Genomic DNA, 20,317 nt, shown 5'->3' with positions numbered 1-20,317 from the left:
GGCTATATGATTATTTCAAGTAAAAAAAAAAAACATGAAAATTGAAATACAGTAAATGGTACTTCACAAGTTATTTTACTGCATAATAATACATCATTTCAGTGGGGCTCTGGTCATCAAATAGTTAAGCTGATTTCAAATCCTGTCAGCCCCCAAGGGTTAAAAAAAGCCTTCCATCTGGCTTACAGAGATTAGTAGTTCTACCCATGTGCTTGACCAATACTGAAATAATGTCCAGAAGGGCAGCTGGGGTCTTCTTCCACCATTAAAAGATAGAAAGTCACCAGAACCTCCCCTTTTTAATACAACCTTGGATTTGCTTAGAAGAAGTTTAAAAGCTTTCCTGTTTGAAAGACAGGTGATTTTTCATCAAAGGCTCTGTATGATTGATTTTGGAATAGTTTAAATGCTAATAATCCCTTGAAAGATACATTTTCTCTAGAGAACTGGAGATGAAAGAATTTTTAATAGCTCATATTTTTGCTGAGAAGTACTTTATCAGATAAGGATGCTCTAATATTTTAATATCTCCGGGATAAGATTGTAAGTGCAGATTACGTAATATAGTTACCTGGAGGAGTTATTACTGTGAACAGATGTTTATATTTAAGAGTTTCCCACGGTTCCTGAAGGATTCATGATTGGTACCATACCTTGATTGGTACTTTACCTGCCAATTATAATAATGCAGGTCAGATCATTATGTGAAGAATTATGAAAAAGTAAGGCACAGCAAAGTTTATCATTTGTGTAATTGTTACAATTTTTGTCAAGCCCGCTTGCGGTGAGCTCGATATAGTTGCCACTTTTGGCGGTTCGGTGTATGTGCGTCCGTCCATCCGTGCGTCTGTCCAGTTCTGTCCAGAACATAACTTTGACATACATGGACCAATCTTGTTTATATTTGGCATGAACCTTTAACTCAATGAGAAGGTGTGTCATGCACAAACCCAATGTTCCTGTCTCAAAGGTCAAGGTCACAGTTGGAGATCAAAGGTCAAATTGAAGTTTGTCCGGAGCATTTCTTCTTCATACATGATGGGATTTTGATGTTACTTGGCATGAATGTTCACCATTATGAGACGGAGTGTCATGCACAAAGAACCAGGACCCTAAATCCAAGGTCAAGGTCACACTTGACAGCTGGGGGGGCTTGACATTCTGCCCATTGGCATACTTGTATTTTTAAAGATCTGTTAACATGCAGAAGCAGAACTAGGTTTTTGGTTTCTCAATGGACAAAAGAATTCCCTCATGCAAGGAAGTTGTCATTATCTGGATAGTGGTTCTGCCCAAGTGCTTAGCCGGTACTGAGATTTTTCCCAGGGTCTACCTCCACAATCATAGTCTGGAATGTCACTGTATAACCTAAAATTGTGTCAGCCTGAGTTTAAATCAAATAAAAACAAACAAATTACATGTAATAAGTAGATGGTAAACCACAATAAGCAAAATCAGGTGTTTGCAAATAGTGGTAGGCTGTCTGGTATTTGGGTATGTCTCCAGAATAATTCTTTCCTTTCATAATAGAAAGTTGTACAACTGTTATACGTGCCCAATTACTGAAATTAGTTGTATTCATAGGATGTTGATATGTATGAATTTCAGGTTAAGAAGCTTTGTAATTGAGGTTTGCCAGTAGACATATTGGAAAGAATGTTCTCATCCTTTCTAATTGTAAAGTAGAATAGGTGCCTGCATCATGAAATCAGGACCATTCAGGTGCTTGATTAAGGATGGGAATTCTCAGCTATCACCCTGTTGTCAAGCATTATCACCCTACCAAGCATTATATTTTGTTCTTTAGACCTGGATCCTTTGAACTGATTTTGCCTTTGCTACCAGTGCAGACCAAGATCAACCTGCACATCCTTGCAGGCTGATCATGGTCTGCACTGTTCACTATTTAGTCAGTAAATTTTCAGTGAACACCAATTGAATAACAAATGGTGCTGCCCAAATTGAATGATGGACCAGTCCATTTAAAAAATTTAGCAGAGTAAAGGATAAGCGAAATTGCAGCACCAAGAAGAGAAGAAAGCATATTTTGTTGCAAAAATAGCAGTTGCAATATGCCAAGAATAAGCTTAGTACTAAACTGTTATTTTCATAATACAGATGGTATTATCATTTGGTTTCTATTCTTAGAAAATATTGTAAATACGTACCTGATGTACCTGTCTAACTGTTCTGGATTTATTATCAGGAATTAGAAAAAATAACATCTGCAAAACAATAGGTTAGAGGATCTTACAGAAAAATCATGAATAAAGCTTTTGGTATTAGAAAAAAAGTAATGTGTTTATGTAATGAAGCTGTGTACAGAAAGGGCCTACAAGTTTTATTGTCTTAAAGCCCTGTTACGCTGCTATTCAAATTCTATTGTGTATGCAACCCATGATTACAATAGGTAACAGTTAGCAGGCGCCACACTTAAGCATGCAAAACCACAGGCATTTTATATAGAATTTTATATAAAATAGACTCTATTTTGACAGGCGTCACTGTTCATAGTCAGGATTTTCATGCTTTTTCGGTGACAATTTAAAGTTAAAAGGTAGGACTGGAGCAGGTCTTTAAACATATATTTTTATTTACCTCCCTTTTATAGTTTTCACTTCCTAAGGTGTTTATATAATTAAACCATTTACAGAAAGAGCCTTTAAGTTTTTATGTCTTAAACATACATTTCTATTTCCTCCCCTAGCCAAAGTCACTAGAGTGCATTAAAAAAAATTTAGAAGCTAATTTTGAAAATTTTCTAATTTGATTACAGCTTTTTAGAACATGAAATCAAAAGCTTGATGGCTCTGTAAATAAACACTAGGTATTTCAGGTAATTACCTATTTTCCCCAGTTGTGCATCTGTATATTGAGAGCAGAGAGATGAAAAATCAATTACAGCCCAATCTGCTTATCTGAAAGAAGATTTCATCTCCAGTAGAACTTTAACAGATAGTGTATGAGTCATGCTTCTTATGTTGAGGGGATGGTATTTGTATGGGGGAAATATTTGCTATTAGAGGGTTAGGGTAGAAAGTTTGTATAACTTTTGCATTTGTTTAAAGAGAGATAATTAGATGCCTTTTTAAATTGAGATTGTGCTTTTAGACCTTATGAATCTGTCACGCAATCACTTTACTGTTGTTCCAGATGTAATTTTCTTTTAAAAACAAGCGAAATAATTGATATACAGAACAGTTTGTCATTCGGCCCAGGGCAGTAGTGAGAAGCTAAGTTTGACAGAGGCAAATGAGAAAAGGCATTGTTTAGTGGATCTTCTGGGTAAGAGTAAGTTTGGGAAGGGGTTTCATCCACCTGCAAATGGGGGTTAGGGTGCCTCCCCAAAATCAGTTTAGAATAGATTATGAAATAAAACATATAGGTGTGCTGTTTTTGTCAAGCCTGCTTGTGGTGAGCCTGACTTAGTCATAACTTTTGGCGGGCCGGTGTATTTGCGTGCGTCCATCCAATTTTGTCCAGACTATAACTTTGACATGCATGGACCAGTCTTGTTTATATTTATACCCCCACCAAACATGTTTGGGGGGGAGTATATAGGAGGCAGTTTTGTTGTGTCCCATCCCGTTGCGTCACGACGCATCCCGTCCTGTCGCGTCGCGAAATCTATTATCTCAGTTATTACTAAATGGATTTGATTCAAACTTAAAATAGATGTTCCACCTTATCACCCACATCATGTGACACAAGGTGCATAACTCTGACACCAACTTTTCATGAATTATGCCCCCTTTTACTTAGAATCTAAGGTTAATTTTGATGCATTTTCACTATATCTCAGTTATTTCTAAATGGACTTGATTCAAACTTAAAATAGATGTTCCACCTTGTCACCCACATCATGTGACACAAGAAGCATAACTCTGACACCAATTTTTCATGAATTATGCCCCCTTTTACTTAGAAAATAAGGTTAATTTTGATGCATTTTCACTATATCTCAGTTATTTCTAAATGGAATTCATTCAAACTTAAAATACATGTTCCACCTTGTCACCCACATCATGTGACCCAAGATGCATAACTGTGACACCAATTTTTCATGAATTATGCCCCTTTCACTTAGAAATTAGGGTTAATTTTGATGCATTTTCACTGTATCTCAGTTATTTCTTAATGGAATTGATTCAAACTTTAAAAAAATGTTCCACCTTGTCACCCACATCATGTGAACTAAGGTGCATAACTCTGACACCAATTTTCATGAATTATGCCCCCTTTTACTTAGAATTTAATGTTAATTTTGATGCATTGTCACTATATCTCAGTAATTACTAAACGGAATTGATTCAGACTTAAAATAGATGTTCCACCTCATCACCCACATCATGTGACACAAGGTGCATAACTCTGACACCAACTTTTCATGAATTATGCCCCCTTTTACTTAGAAATTAAGGTTAATTTTGATGCATTTTCACTACATATCATTCTGATTGGCTTAGAGCCAAAGGGAAGTAACCTTCTTTTTTTTAACTTTTGTACTCAGTTACTTTACCTTAAATTCCAAGAATTAGTCTATTTTTAGAAATACTATTTTTCAATATTTTAGGTATTTTTCTAACTGTTTTTATTTTTAGTCCTGTGTAAAATGTAAAGACATTTTTCTGTGGTAACATGTGCTGGTAAGACACTTTTATGTATTCATTTTTAGTGTTTCTCTAATATTAGTGATTTTTATGTTTACGTCATCCCTCATCCTGGGCACATAAACTAGTATTACTTGCATGTGCCACGGAAGCACAGGATGAAGTACTCCGAAGACGAGTAAAAAAAAATTTGAAGTATTTAGTTTTTTTTTACGTTTTATATTATTCTAAGTATTTTTAAAATTTCTTATGGTTGCCATCTGCTGTGACAAGACTGTATGGTGGGGGTATAAGTCACTCTTGTGACAGTTCTAGTTGGCATGAATGTTAACCTCAATGAGAAGGAGTGTCATGCGCAAACCTCATGTCAGAGCTCCAGATAAGCTTTTGGTGCAATTGGGTATTTACCCATCACTTTTTGTCTGAATTGGGTATTGGAAATTTGAATTGGGTAAAAATAATATCATTACCCAGCCTTTTCAGAAGTAATTGGGTATTTGCTAAAACCGATTGGGTATTTTACCAATCTCGCACTAACAATTGAGTATTTTTTTTGCTTACAGTATACATGGTATATATCATTAAACAGGACTGACTAAGTATTTTAATGGCGCCCTTCAATGTTTAATTAAAAAATGTATTTAAAATTGTAATGAATGTTTCATACTGTTGTTTTCTTTTTCACTTTTAATGCAGTCTGAGATCAGTTCATCCACAATATCCCGAACGATGTGGTCTCCGCAATATGCATTCTCCCAAAAGATGTCATCCAGTATTGGTGACACTACATCGTCACAAACAGATAACTGTCATTGTTGAACAGCAAAATATCCCACTTATTTGTTTGTTTGTGCTGCAAAAATGTTTTTTCCTGCAACCTCTTTACATTTTATCGGCGTAATATTGTTTACAAAGCGTCCAAATAACACCGATCAGCCGACTGAATGGTCCTGTTATTTTTCCGATAAATTGCAACCTGTTCTGCAATAACGTATAACCAGTCAGTCAAATCTAGCTTTAAGGTGTCGTACCCGTTCTAGTTATAAGGAAAATGCGATACGCAAGCTATTTTTTACGAATTGGGTATTAGGAATTTTAATTGCGTTTCTGTACGCACACTGTATGAATTCAATTGGGTTTTCTGCAATTTTAATTGCGTAAATACGCAAATACGCAGCTTATCTGGAGCTCTGCTCATGTTCCTATCTTAAAGATCAAGGTCACAGTCAGAGGTCAAAGGTCAAATTGAAGTTTCTCTTGAGCATTTCTTCTTCATGCATGGTGGGATTTTGATGTAACTTGGCATGAATGTTCACCATTATGAGACGGAGTATCATGCACAAGAACCAGGTCCCTAGGTCTAAGGTCAAGGTCACACTTAGGCAGGTGGTGGGCTCAGCATTCAGCCCGTGGGCATACTTGTTTAATAAAATTACTGTTTGTTTCTGAAAAAAAAATCAACCAAGGCAAGTGAAGCCAAAAACTTGCGGATACATTTAGGCAGAAAAATTGACTGAGGCAGTTGCCTCGGTCACCTCAATAGCCGCTAAGGCCATGTTGGCCTGTCTCGTGATTTTGAAATAATTCACTGTTTCAGTTTAGATATACTTTTAGGTCAATAGGTGAAAGAAAATATTGTTTGTAATAATTAACAGTCTGTTTGATTCATAGACTATAATTAAACAAGAGGGCCATAATGGCCCTATATTGCTCACCTGTTATCATTGCACTTAAGGACAAGAAGGTCAAAAAATCATAATCAAGATTACTCAAAAGAATCATGAGAAAATATAGTTGAAATTTTCTTAAAGGTACAAATATGTCAAAATACACCTATAAATTGGAGGTACCATCCATGTTGTACCACAGGAAAGTGGTCTCGGGTTTTCCCTACGGCCAATAATAAAAAAGTTACTAAATAAGCTATTTATAGTAACATAAAAGGGATGTAATTAAAAAAAAAATATTGTAAGTGAACAAAAGAAGGATCTGCCAAAAAAAAAAAAAGAGCACTGCAATACAAGGCAAATGCAGTGCAATATACACACAAAACAAAGTCATATGACCTTTGACCCCTAAGTGTGACCTTGACCTTGAAGTGAGCAATCCGAAACATGCGCTCTGCACATCGTTGCGATGAAGTGAACATTTGTGTCAGGTTTCTTTGAAATCCTTCAAGGGGTTCAAGAGTTACAGAGCGGAAGGGAAATTGCTAACCGACAGACAGACAGACAGACAGACACCGAGGCGATAACGTAATACGTCCCTTACGGCGTATAAAAAGGAATCAAGATCTTATGATGATACAAGTTGTGTGCAAGTTTGGTTCAAATCAAATCATAAATGAAGCTGCTATTGTGCAGACAAAGTCAAAATAGCTAATTTTGGCCTTTCAGGGGCCATAACTCTGGAACCCATTATGGGATCTGGCCAGTTCAAGAAAGGAAGCAAGATCTTATTGTGACACAAGTTTTTGCGCAAGTTTGATTAAATTCAAATGATAAATGAAGCTGCTATTATGCAGACAAGGTCAAAATAGCTGATTTTGGCCCTTTCAGGTGCCATGACTCTGGAACCCATAATGGGATCTAGCCAGTTCAAGAAAGGAACCAAGATCTTATGGTGATACAAGTTGTGTGCAAGTTTGGTAAAAACCAAATCATAAATAAAGCTGCTATTGTGCAGACAAGGTCAAAATAGCTAATTTTGGCCCTTTCAGGGGCCATAACTCTGGAATCCATAATGGGATCTGGCCAGTTCAAGAAAGGAACCAAGATCTTATGGTGATACAAGTTGTTTGCAAGTTTGGTTAAAATAAAATCATAAATGAAACCACTATCATGCAGACAAGAAATTGTGGACGGACGAAAGGCGATCACAAAAGCTCACCCTGTCACTACGTGACAGGTGAGCTAAAAATAATGCAGACTTCAAAAACATAAATTCATGGAAACAGTTATTAGGACGGGTGATTTTTTAATCAAATTTTTATTTCTAAGTCATGAATATTTTCGAGACTGCCAAATCAGATACTGCAAACTTCAACAGTTACACCTACATGATTTTTTTTCTAGCACAAAAAAACTGAAGTAAAAAGTCTTAAATATTTTATGCCCAAGTGTATCACGGAAAACATTTGTTTCACAGAAAGTATTCCCCCTCTTGTTCACCTCCATACAGAAAGTGAACTACTTACAATATTTCTTCTCATTCTACACACACATGCTTCTAATTTTCTTGTGAGCACTCAATGAAAAGAACAAGTTGATAGTTTAGATAGGTTATCGGAGCTATCAGTCAGATAGTTTATAGGAGGTTAGCTCAAGTACTTGATAACTTATTTGTTATGGTATTTACATTTTCGGAGTTATTTTAAGACGTGGCTTCATTGTTTCGGTTGTTGACACATGAACTATGTTTGGATAAGTTTTCGAGGACTGTACACTTGGTATAATAAGTTTTAAAATTAATCCTTTGTGGACTTAAGGATTTTTCGATTTCGTAAGAGGATTTCGTATTTATTTAAAGGGCAAATTATTCAAGTGTTTTATTTAAGAAGTTGAAAGTCTTATTTAATTAATCTTGTGTTTCCTTCATGGGACAGAGGCTTTGGAATAATGAGATTGAATTAAATTGCAATTAACCTAGTATAGAAGGTCAGCGATCAGTGTTAATCTTTAAACCATTTTAAACACTTGAAAGTAACATGTGATAAGACAATGCAAGGTTATTGTGGTGAAGTGGTGCTTATTTAAACACATCATTCCATAAGAAAGGTTGTAATAATATTGCATTTTTTGTTCACTTTTCTGAGGAATTCTTTTAGTTGTTGTGCTATATAGAGACTTTATATATACCAGGTAGTGTTATAGATAAGCATTCCAGATCAGAGAGCGATTATCTCTTATTACATCAGGATTAATAAGTAATTTGCCAGCAACAACATAGTCAATTACTTACAGGACTGTTGTTTGATTAGGAGTTGTTATTGCATATTTCGCTTACTTCAAGGGATTACTATTTTGTTAACTATCCTACGACCTACAATTTGGTGCACTATCACTCATTCAGTAAGAAGGAAGTTTTGTGCCAACTTTTCGGTAATTAATACTTAATTGACTTAATAGTGAAGAGAAATACAAAAAGGATTATCTGTTCATTGTCATTTGGCCCTTTTCGGTTTTAAAGTGTGAGAATTCATGTTTTGAGATAATTGTGAGGAAATTATGTCTTATGGCGGCGGATCATTCCGCTACAGTCCGCTGACAAAGTATGCAGGGAGCTCGAGTCATAGTCTGTACGGTAGTAGCCATTCTTTAAACAATTACTCACCTAGTGGGTTGTACAGTAGTCATCCGAGTTCTCATGTGGGAGGGAGTTCGTACGGAGGAGCAAGTGCATACAGTCCGGGACCAACGTCAGGATACGGTTCAGGATATAGTTCACGGTCAGGGTCCACCAGCAGTATATCTAGTATTGGCTCCACTGGGTATGGAGCAAGTTCAGTGCCATATAGGGTAGGTAAATGTTCTTGATTCGTCTTTAACCTTTTCCCTGCTAAATTAGTCATTTCCCTGCCTCGCCAGCAGGCTAAAGGTTAAAACAAGGTGTACTTGAAGTGATTAAAAGATACATGAATTGATACAGATTAACATAACTTAAAGAGTCACAGAGAGAAATTGATCGTGTGTACTAGTAGTGCTTGTTTTAGTTGAACCTCCCTGAACATTCTAGCATTGTCATTGGTAAAAGGTGGCCACATGGTGACCCCTGTAATTCTTTTGGAGGGCCTTAACCTTAACCCTGCTCAATTTCTAAAATGAACTTGTCCAGCTTTCAATTTGGACAGTACCATTAACTGTTATAAGATAACGCCGAATCACGCTCTGACACAAGCTCACACGAGATTACAGCCAGTTGCCATTCTGTGTATTTTATACTTCTTTGGGTAAGCATAACAATTCAACTCAACCTCAACCCCCATGTTTCTGTGAACGATCACTAACAAATCCTATGATTATTAATGAAAGTCTTTGGTCAGAAGTAAACTTAGATTTTGCAATAGATACTCAAAGAAAAGTAGTTGCCAAACTTTCATAAACGGCATGTATTTGTCATAACAAAGTGCTATACACATACACTTTGTATAGGTTTTAAAACAAGAAAAGATGATGGGCAAAGAATGTACAAATATCATAATTACTTGACAACTTTCTTGAGACATACTGTTCTTTCAAATTTGCTACCCAGTTTCAGTGTCACACTTCAGAGCATTAAGAATTATTGTGACTTAGTATTCTACTACAATCATTGGTATGCAAATTTATGCTAATTCTTAACTTCATTGGTCCTATGAATATTTAATGAATTAGTCCGGTAAAACTTGGGATAACATTGTCAGCCTTTGAGATAATACTTTATGTATATTTACTGCCTTTAAATCTTAGATTAACTCGGCTAATGCGCCGTTTCATTGAGGATTGTGCATATTTCTGCTCGCCAACTGCCATCTATATCAAATGGTAGTTTTTATTGTCTCTATGCATTGTGTTTTATTCACTTATATTTCATTCATTCACCCACAGATTTGTTGTAGAAATGCCAAAAAAAATCTCTTTCACAATTGTTACAGATCTTGATGAAATTAAAGTAGATTAAGAGTAAGAATATATTTCTATGGTAGTAAAGTTTTGTTTAGTCATGGAGTCTCAAGATTGATTTATTTATCAAGAAAGTTTATCAAGAAAATTAAGAATTTCTATCATCAGGGTTCGCACAGGCTTGAAAAGTACTTGAAAATGAAGGGCAGTCTTGAAAAGTCCTTGAAAACAAAATTTGTCTTGAAAAGTGCTTGAAAATTGCCCAAAGACCTTGAAAAGTACTTGAATTTCTTATTTTCTCGTATGCTAGACAATTAAAATCTCCCTGAAAATCAAAAGTAAATCTTTTAGAATAAAATCGGCAAGTTTCGAGCAATGGGCAGAGCTACGAAAACGACGTAATATAAAGGTCGAATGTGTTCGGGACGAAAGCAAAGTTTGGGTACGAATGTTTCGTACTTTCTGTTAGCGTTGTGTCCCCTGACTAAAATGGCGTCAATGAATGACGGCTAGAATTTACAAGTCTGTGTTAGTATTATTTATAAATAAGTCCTTGAAAACTATAAGACTAGTGCTTGAAAAGTCCTTGAATCTGACTTGGCCTTGTCTGTATGAACCCTGAATTCATGCAGGGACCATTTAGTGGTTATATATATATATAACACGCAGTTTATAACCCATTTGAGTTATTGCTTATGCTTCCATAACTTGTTTCAGTTATCATAAAATATTACAAAGCCCTCCTGTGCCAATTCCTCATTTTGAATGAGACTAATGCAATTATTTCATGAATTCTTGACCTTTTATCTTTCCAGCTATGCAGTAAAATGTTTTATGCAAGGCTGATAAAGTTTTAGCAAAAGTTTTAAAGCTATAAAACTCTTAACATCTCATTATGCTTATCAGGTCATGATCAGACTAAAAGAGAATTTGATTAACCACAGTTCACTACTAATTTCACTTTAAAGGTCACTTTGTGAGAACAGCAGAAAGACTTTTTTTGAATAACTTACCTGAGTTAACTTTATTTTATAACTAATACAGGTTATAAAATGCTAGAAAAAGTAACTGAGATAGGTAACGTAACTTAAAATAGTTACACCCCTGGCTGTATATATTTGTAGTTGTATTCAAAAGAAAATTGGCACCAATACCAGAATTTCTCAAACTGGCTACTGCAATATACTGAAATATGTTACTGAAATATGTTACCAGAAATTTCATGATTTCTTGTTTCTGATACTTAAAAAGAAAATCTCACTTGTAAATAGCAGTTTACGTTTATGAATTTTTATTAGCAGAAAAGATAAATAGTTATCACGTAAGCTTGTATATGTTTTGGCAAACAGTAGTTATTTTACATTGTTTCCAGACACTTGCTGCCCAAATGATGCTTATCAGACTGTGTAAATGGGCATAATGCTGGCATGGTTTTCTTCTTGCATTTTTGCTTCTGTCTGGGTTTTTTTGTGGTGTAAGCTTATTGCAGACCCTTCATGTCATTGTTAATTTATGTTGCTGCAAGTAAAGAGATCTTCCCAAGCATTTGTTTGTTTAAAATCTGCACAGTGCATTTTAGAGTTTCCTCCCTTTGTATTTTGATTGTACTTTGTTCGTTCGAACTTGATGGGACAGGCAAATTAGTTTCAAGTTATCGGTAAGTCAAGCTTTGGAACAATATAGTCATTTATATAGGAATTTTGATGGGACTTGCCAATGGGTTTGAGAAAAAGGTGGTGTTCAAATTATCTGAGTTCAAGCCAACGATGTTCGACTAGATAAAGTGAAAACAGTAAAGTTAAATTAAGTGTCTGAAATTATGGTCCCTCAGCTCACATTATGGTAAAAAGGGGATTTAGTAACTGTTGGCATTACAGCTTAGTTAAAGTGAATAACTTGAGGTTAGAGATATAGGAATGTTTAAAAACATGATAAGAGTAACATGTAAAACATTATGGAGTAACATAAGAGTGAAAAAATAGACATTGGTGTGATTTGTGTATTGGAGAGTGAGTGACGGACCCTTAAAGAAATGTACAAGTAGTCTGTAAGCACTTCTGTTCAGATTTTGCATGAAAATGGAACATGCTTAGACAGATATAACAAGCCTACTTACAGGTACTTTGTACTGCCAGTTTTCTTAGGATTCTATGTTCCTGTATACAGCAACTCCTCTAAATAACATTACAAGATGTTTACAACAGGTTTCAGATCTGTTTATTTCATGTTGTTTGGTTTCATGACTGCTCAATCATTCAACTTTTCTTTCCACCCAAGATTTTCTGAGTCATGCTAGAGAATGTAACAGTTTGGCTTCTTATCTTCAAAAATTTGAGAATAAATATTTATAAGAAAGGTAAGAAACATTCGAATGAGCTACCTGAAATGAAAGCATGCAGAAGAAAAAACTTGTTTCTTAGATCATACTTCCATGATTTTCATATCTTGAATTGTTTGTTATCTGTGAACAATTCGAGGGGTGTAGTAATGTTGGGAATCACTCAAAGTTTCTGTCAGCTAATCAGTACAAAAAAATGCCTGATTGTTGATTAATCATGACGGAAATAAGATAAAATGAGATGAAAAGGCAAAATTTTGATTCTATGCAGTACCATAATTCTTATAATAGGAGTAATACTAAACACATTGCCCATGAAATGTCATTTTTCAAAGTTCTGTCTAATTAGAAATCCTTTTACTACATTTTCTTAGCTAATAGTGTCAATTTTACTAGATTTGGCTTTTGGTGTTATGAACGTCAGAATTCATCAATGCTGAAAAAAAATTCAGTGATCACATAATATGTCATACCAGGATTTAATCGGCAGATCACTGTGTAGTTGATAATGTACCGTATATACTTCAAGTTGCAAGGTCGTTATAAAACTTGACTTTGGAGATTGAGCCATGTCAGTTTTAAGTTCATAATCAGCCGGTTATATCTTATAACTTGAGACTTGTCTCCAAATGCCATTGATGATACTTGACTTCAGTATGGAACAAAGATATTCCATGGTTCTTTGATAGACAATTGTTGATCAGTAACTAATGAACTGTTCAGGCTTTTGTATTTCATATTTGATATGCTATTTAGATGTTACAGTTTAGCAAGAAAAGTCTGTTGTATTTTGAATGTCAGTTACAGTTGTTTTGAGTTAGGATGATGATATGCCTAGACATTCATATAACAGGCCCAAATTGCATTCAGATCCAAGAAATGAAAATTGGCCAACAGCATTGTATAATTATGTAGTTTTTGCTGTGTGATGTTGGCTGTTTTGTTGAAAAGTTGGATAAGTATGTTTCTGAAGAGTAGGCATCAGGTTTCTGCAGGGATAATAAATGTGTGTATTGATTCATTATGACAGAATTAATGTGATGGTGGTTGTATTATCACAGTATTTAAAAAAAAAAACAGCATTTATACTTGGTAGTAGCGAGAAGTTACTGACGTCATCTTTATAAAAAGACAAAAGTATGTAGAAATAAGATAAATATTGTATTTTAAATGAAATTCATTTTCATTTTGAAAATGTAATGTGGTAGTAGTACCCACATTATGTTATAAGTCAGTTATTCAGTAATATTGTTGATAAAGTTTTTTTTGTTCTTTCCTGGAAGAGTCAGTGTACTATGTCCGGTCCGGACATTGTGATTGTATCAGTTGTTTGGAACATACCTTTACCTTTTCACCATCAGTAAATCTTCAGTGGTACAAGGCATTCAGCAGATCATTTGTTCTTCCTTTTTGATTGGACACAACATTGAATCTTTGATAAGGAAAAGCGGAAATGTATTCTTTTAATAAAGAACATTTTTTTTTGTTGTTGCTATTTATTTTTTTAATAATAGTTAATGTGGATGGTTGAAACATTTCCACACATTAAAATTGTATTTGAAGACTGTATTACCATAAATTTATTTTATCTTCTTGTTGAGTCTGTATATCCAGTTTTCTCAAGTAAAATGGGGAAAACTGAGAGAAAAGTAATATGTGAATACAGCAGAAATTAGACACCATTCATTCAGAACTGCAAATTTGATGACACCTTTCTAAAGAATTGTGAAACAAATTGATGCACAGTTTATATGAGTGTTTTGCATAGTGATGTTGATTATATAAAGGATAAAGCTTTGGAAAGGGATACATTGAGTGATCAAAATTTGCTGTTTCTCTACAAAAAATATTTATATTGGATATATTCCAGCAAAGGACACCATAGTAGCTTTATGTGATCAATTATAAATTGAGAAATTGCAAATCAAAGGAAAATAAGATTAAAAGTTTTTTTGTTCATCATTTGAAGACTTGGAAAGAGCCCAATAGGTCTGACATTTTTAAGTTTTTTGCAGAAAAAAAAATTGAGGTTTTCTGAACGTTAATTGTTGTATCGCTGAGAAACACAGAAAAATCGGGGAGATCTCCTGGCAGAAACATTCATGTTTTAAAACAAGAATAGATTATAGGATATAAATCTACTTTTATCAAAATGAATTTGATATATTTTGAAGATAGGATTGCAAAATATAGCCTGTGAAGATGTCTGGATTTGAAATCTTACATAAAACTGTACAGAAACGTGAAATTGAATTAAGGAATACGTGTTAGTTATGGACTAAAATATCTCTATTTTTTTCCAACACTTCGTGACAACATGGAAAGTGTGCATTTTCATCCATACAAGGTATATATGCTTGTTAGCAGGAATGCTTTTGAAAAATGTAACAGTTGAGATTTCAAAGGATTGAAGAGTAAAGTATTTTAAACATTCTGATAAAAAAAGATATACACTGAAAATGTCTTGTCAACATGGAAATGCATGGTACCGTTTTGATTGCAAGATGTATGACAAAAGACCTGAGACCAGATCTGTGTTTCTTATTTATTCTAGGAATTCTGAAGTATTGACATTCCATACAAACGTACCTGAAGGTGTATGTACTCAGTTGCATTCAAGCAATTTAAAAGATCATACAATTATTTAAGTTTATTGTATATTGCAGAGTTCACGATACAACAGATATGGTTCAACATCAGATGTTCCTGGACATCTTACGACAGCCAGACCTAGTTCATACAGCGAGTACTCACGATCCTCGACCGCCCTAGATAAAGACTATAAAAAGGTATCGTATGCTTTCTTTCTGTGTTAGCCCGCAGTAACTATATTAGGTCTGTATCATTTAGCTCAATAACTTACCAATTTGGAGAAATTTACATTTAGATTTGAGCTTGACCTTACCTTTCAAAAATCTTCTTAGCATTTTCAGATTTCTGAAATGATTACTTAAAAACCATATCATGATAAGAATATGAAGGGGAGGTCATAATTTTTAGGAGTTTCTTCTGTTTGTAAGGAGTTACTTCCGTTTGTTGCTGTCCAGCATAACAACATGGTGGTCATACTTAATGTGATCAGCTATGTCCAGAAGACAATTATCCAGATTCTGTCTTTGTATCTGTGTCATGGTCTTCTGTTATTATCTTTGAGTTATAATGGGAAGCAAGTTTTTCATTTTTGTCATTGACTTAAGTAATTTATTAAAACTTTTCCTGTAAGAAAAATGACTAGGTTGAGATTGATACAATGTGTGAAGTAAGGCTTCAGTATCTTTTGTTGCTGTAAGATGATGATTCATGAAGAATAATGTCATTTCAATGTATTACAGTTATATGAAGATGAAAAGCATGAAAAAGAGCGATTAAAACGCGAATTAGAACAATGTAAAAAAGAGTTAAGGGAAGCAAAGCTAGAATTAGACCGGCAGATGAAGAAAAATGAGGCCAATAGAGTATCTGATACAAATGATAAACGGGTAAGTCCTGAATTTCTTGCCCACCTAGCGAGGAAAGTACCTGTGCACGTTCCAGGGATTGATATTCCTGTCTTTCTCTAGGGAAAAGCCTTGTCTGAAATAGCATGCACTTAGGTGAAGTCACATGGTATTGGCACTATAAAGATGTCATAAACTATGAAAATGATGCCAGGAAATACCCAAATCTATTTTTCACTACATATTTGAATGTAATAGGCAAGAAGAATGATCTAACATTTCTGCCTGTTTAAGACAGCTTTTTTCCCCAATTCTAGGGACAACTTGAATAAAAAAACTTGCTAACACTCGTGTTTTCATTCCACACCGTCCCTCGGGAAGGGAAAAACTGGTCTTACAAAGGCAGGCATGTAAGATCCTTATAGTCATTTTGAATCTCAAAAAGAGTTTAGGTAAGTAAAGCAATATGGAATACATTTACATTCCTGTTAAAAGTAGATTATATAAGATCATGTTTACTGGCTAAGTTTGTTACCCAGTATATAGAGTTGACAACTAAAGAGTTTGATAGCTAGGTGAGGTATCTGTTCTCCCTTACGATTTGAAAAAAGACAGTGTGTCTTAATAGTCGGAACTCTGATTCATGCGGGGGAGTTGTAGTTACTTGCAGAGAACATAACCCGTACTTTTACAGATTCCAGGAAGTCTGAAATAATGTTCAAAATGGTGTTAAGCATTTAATAAACAGAATGAGAATAAAGGGGAACTTGAAGCAGGTAGAACTAAACTTGTTTAGAGCTATTTTGTCTACATTCATTGGCTGATTTTATGTAACTGAGAGATGTGTAGTCCAGTTTTCAATTGTATAATCTGTAAAGTAATCATAGTTTGTGATTTTGAATGCAGGAAAGATGTGTAGTCTGTTCATCTTGTGTTGTACCATCAAAAGTAAAGTTTTAAAGGCCAGCTTACATTTTATTTTGCAGGAAAGAAGGGCATTAGAAAGAAAATTGTCAGAATTAGAAGAAGAAATTAAGGTAATTATTCAGTGTACCAGTAAGTGATTACAGTTTGAAGTCCTGTGGGTTTTCACTGAATTTAAGGGTTTTTCACTTTTCTCATAATGCTTTTTCTAGAGATGTTAGGCACTATAAGATCTTGTAAAGTATGGTTTTGAACAACGTTTATTGTGATCACCGCACATTAAATGGTTTAATATTCTTGAAATATTCATTTATGAGTAATGAACCACCGTTGTCATATATTTTTGCGAAGCCAGAAAAGTGAAAGTGCTGGGTTTTCAGTCTCTGACTGCGTATATATTTGATGTATTATGGTGTAATTTGTACAGTTTTTGTATTCAGCTTTTCTTCTCAAAAAAAAAAAAATTCTCAAGGACTTTTATCTCAGACCTTCAATTCAAAACTTGTATTTCTTTTACGAAAATTCTCAGCTTGGTGCTTATAAATATGTAAATCCTAGTTTGAAATACACAGTTCCTCTCAACATTGAAATTGACAATTGCTTCATGTTCAACTTTAAGTTTACTGTTAAAAATGTTGGAATGCCAATGTTTTGGTGAGCTGAGGGCTGAATGTACAGAGATACTGATCTAATATTCATTAGCTTTTCAGGTAGTGTCATATTAATAAAAATGGCAGTATTTTCATAAACTGTGTTTACAAAAACAGGGTTTATTTGTAATATATTGATTATTGTGTTCTGATGATATATATTCCAGCATATGGACAAAATAAGAGCAGAAAATGCTAAACTTAAAGAGGAAAATAGAGCGTTAACGCGAGTGGTTGCCAAGCTTTCAAAATAGGTAAAACTGTGCAGCCATCTTGTGCTTGATTGGTCAGTTCCCTTCTGTCTTCCTTTCCCTACTGTCTTTCTACGTGAATGATAAATTCATGCATTGCAGCTTGTCAATTTTTGGGGGTCAAGCTTCATAGGCTGATAGGTGTGCGCATTGTTTTGTCACATGCTGCATGACATCATTGTTGTTTCACATGCAAATCATATAACAGTTGAATGAAGTTGGAATCAAAAATTCTCGTTTTGATCAATTGTAAAACATTTTTAGCTCATCTGATTTTTTGAAAAAAAATGATGAGTTATTGTCATCACTTGAGCGGTTGTCGGCGTCTGCGTCAGCGTTGCCTGGTTAAGTTTTATGTTTAGGTCAGCTTTTCTCCTAAACTATCAAAGCTATTGCTTTGAAACTTGGAATACTTGTTCACCATCATAAGCTGACCCTGTATAGCAAGAAACATAACTCCATCTTGCTTTTTGCAAGATTTATGGCCCCTTTTGTACTTAGAAAATATCAGATTTCTTGGTTAAGTTTTATGTTTAGGTCAACTTTTCTCCTAAACTATCAAAGCTTTTGCTTTGAAACTTGGAATACTTGTTCACCATCATAAGCAGACCCTGTACATCAAGAAACATAACTCCATCTTGCTTTTTGCAAGAATTATTGCCCCTTTTGGACTTAGAAAATCAGTTTTCTTGGTTAAGTTTTATGTTTAGGTCAGCTTTTATCCTAAACTATCAAAGCTATTCCTTTAAAACTTGCAACACTTGTTCACCATCATAAGCTGACCCTGTACAGCAAGAAACATAACTCCATCCTGCTTTTTGCAAGATTTATGGCCCCTTTTGGACTTAGAAAATATCAGATTTCTTGGTTAAGTTTTATGTTTAGGTCAACTTTTTCTCTTAAACTATCAAAGCTATTGCTTTAAAACTTGCAACTCTTGTTCACCATCATAAGCTGACCCTGTACAGCAAGCAACATAACTCTATCGTGCTTTTTGCAATAATTATTGCCCCTTTTGGACTTAGAAAAATCATTTTCTTGGTTGAATATTATGTTTAAGTCAACTTTTCTCATAAACTATCAAAGCTATTGCTTTAAAACTTGCAACAGTTTTTCACCATCATAAGTGGACACTGTACATCAAGAAACATAACTCTATCCTGCTTTTTGCAAGAGTGATGGCCCTTTTTAGACTTAGAAAATCATGGGTAGGACAATATTTCTATTATACAAAAAAAATCAGATGAGCGTCAGCACCCGCATGGCGGTGCTCTTGTTTTTATTGTATGATGCCCCCCCCCCCCCCCCCCCATTTCAACTCCATCTCATATTATATTCCGAGTGAAAGTTTTTATGTATAGGCCAGCCCGATCTCACATTTAAATTCCGAGTGAGAAAATTTTTAGCTTTGTGTGTGTATGGACCTGCCCGCTTAGCTAAATAGGGAGAGCGCAGATCTAAAAGTCGTGAGTTCGATCCCCAGGCTAGCGTATGTTCTCCGTGATGATTTGATAATCATCCTCCACCTCTGATTCATGTTAGGATGTTAGCAGTTTCTTGGGGAGAACTGGTTTGTACTGGTACAGAATCCAGGAATTCTGGTTATGTTAACTGCCTGCTGTTAAATAACTGAAATACTGTTGAAAAACAGCGTTGAACCCCAAACAAAAACAACGCTTTGTGTATATGCCTGTCACATCTTCTGGAATACCGGGGTACTCTGGACCACTACAAGAGACAGACCAGTGTGAGGAGTTAAAGACAGATTTTCAAAGTCATTGTCAGCCACCAGTTTTATTTAAAGAACAAATTAATGCTGGTCATTTATATAGAAATGCAAGATGATTATCTGACCTAAATTCTAAATTTTATTCAAAAATAGTGCTGAACCCATTGCAAGAAAGTTAATACAAGAAAGCCCTGCAATTGGGATAGTAACAGAATGCCAAGCATTATAGACAAAGAAAAAAAATGAATTGTACACAAAAATCAAATCAAACGTCTGGTGAAAACAAAATTTACCAGCCCTTGCAGATACAGGGCTTGCCAGAATTTGTCATTTACAGTTCTGTTTTTCTGTTTCACTGTTTAATTGTTTTCACTGCATGATAAATTAATGCAGCTTGCATGCGTAATTATTTTAGTGCAGCCATTGTTCATTTACTGAAGTCTTAATATCAGTTTGCTGCGGCTATTGATAATTTGAGCCGTGCCATGAGAAAACCAACATAGTGGGTTTGCGACAAGCAATGATCCAGACCAGCCTGCGCATCATCAGTTTCTCCAATTCAAATAGGCTTTAAAAGCGAACAGCATGGATCCTGACCAGACTGCTCGAATGCGCAGCCTGATCTGGATCCATGCTGGTCGCAAACCCACTATGTTGGTTTTCTCATGGCGCGGCTCATTCACTAAGCTACTAAGAAACGGAAGAATTGTTGTTTAGGTCAGAAATAAATTTTGAGAGTTTTTTTGCGTGAAAAATTCAACCATTATGTAACTGACAC

At 35.0% G+C, this 20,317-nt stretch overlaps 1 protein-coding gene across 15 annotated transcripts in view; it reads left to right on the top strand.

Moving 5' to 3' along the window:
• Positions 1–20,317, top strand: part of LOC123552940 (protein phosphatase 1 regulatory subunit 12C-like) — a 100,516-nt gene that overhangs the window by 72,842 nt on the left and 7,357 nt on the right. For 14 of the 15 annotated variants that reach the window (XM_053541573.1, XM_053541577.1, XM_053541580.1 and 11 more), the window contains 3 exons: positions 15,215–15,337; positions 15,881–16,027; positions 16,972–17,022. In XM_053541573.1, the coding sequence (XP_053397548.1) occupies positions 15,215–15,337; positions 15,881–16,027; positions 16,972–17,022 (321 nt within the window). Of the gene's footprint in view, positions 1–15,214; positions 15,338–15,880; positions 16,028–16,971; positions 17,023–17,726; positions 17,814–20,317 lie in introns of all 15 variants that reach the window. The other variant, XM_053541571.1, reaches the window with a different exon arrangement.

This window comes from Mercenaria mercenaria, chromosome 4 (genome assembly GCF_021730395.1).
Source record: "Mercenaria mercenaria strain notata chromosome 4, MADL_Memer_1, whole genome shotgun sequence".
In the NCBI taxonomy this organism is placed as follows: Eukaryota; Metazoa; Mollusca; class Bivalvia; order Venerida; family Veneridae; genus Mercenaria; species Mercenaria mercenaria.
This window is presented reverse-complemented; position numbering and strand designations above follow the sequence as displayed.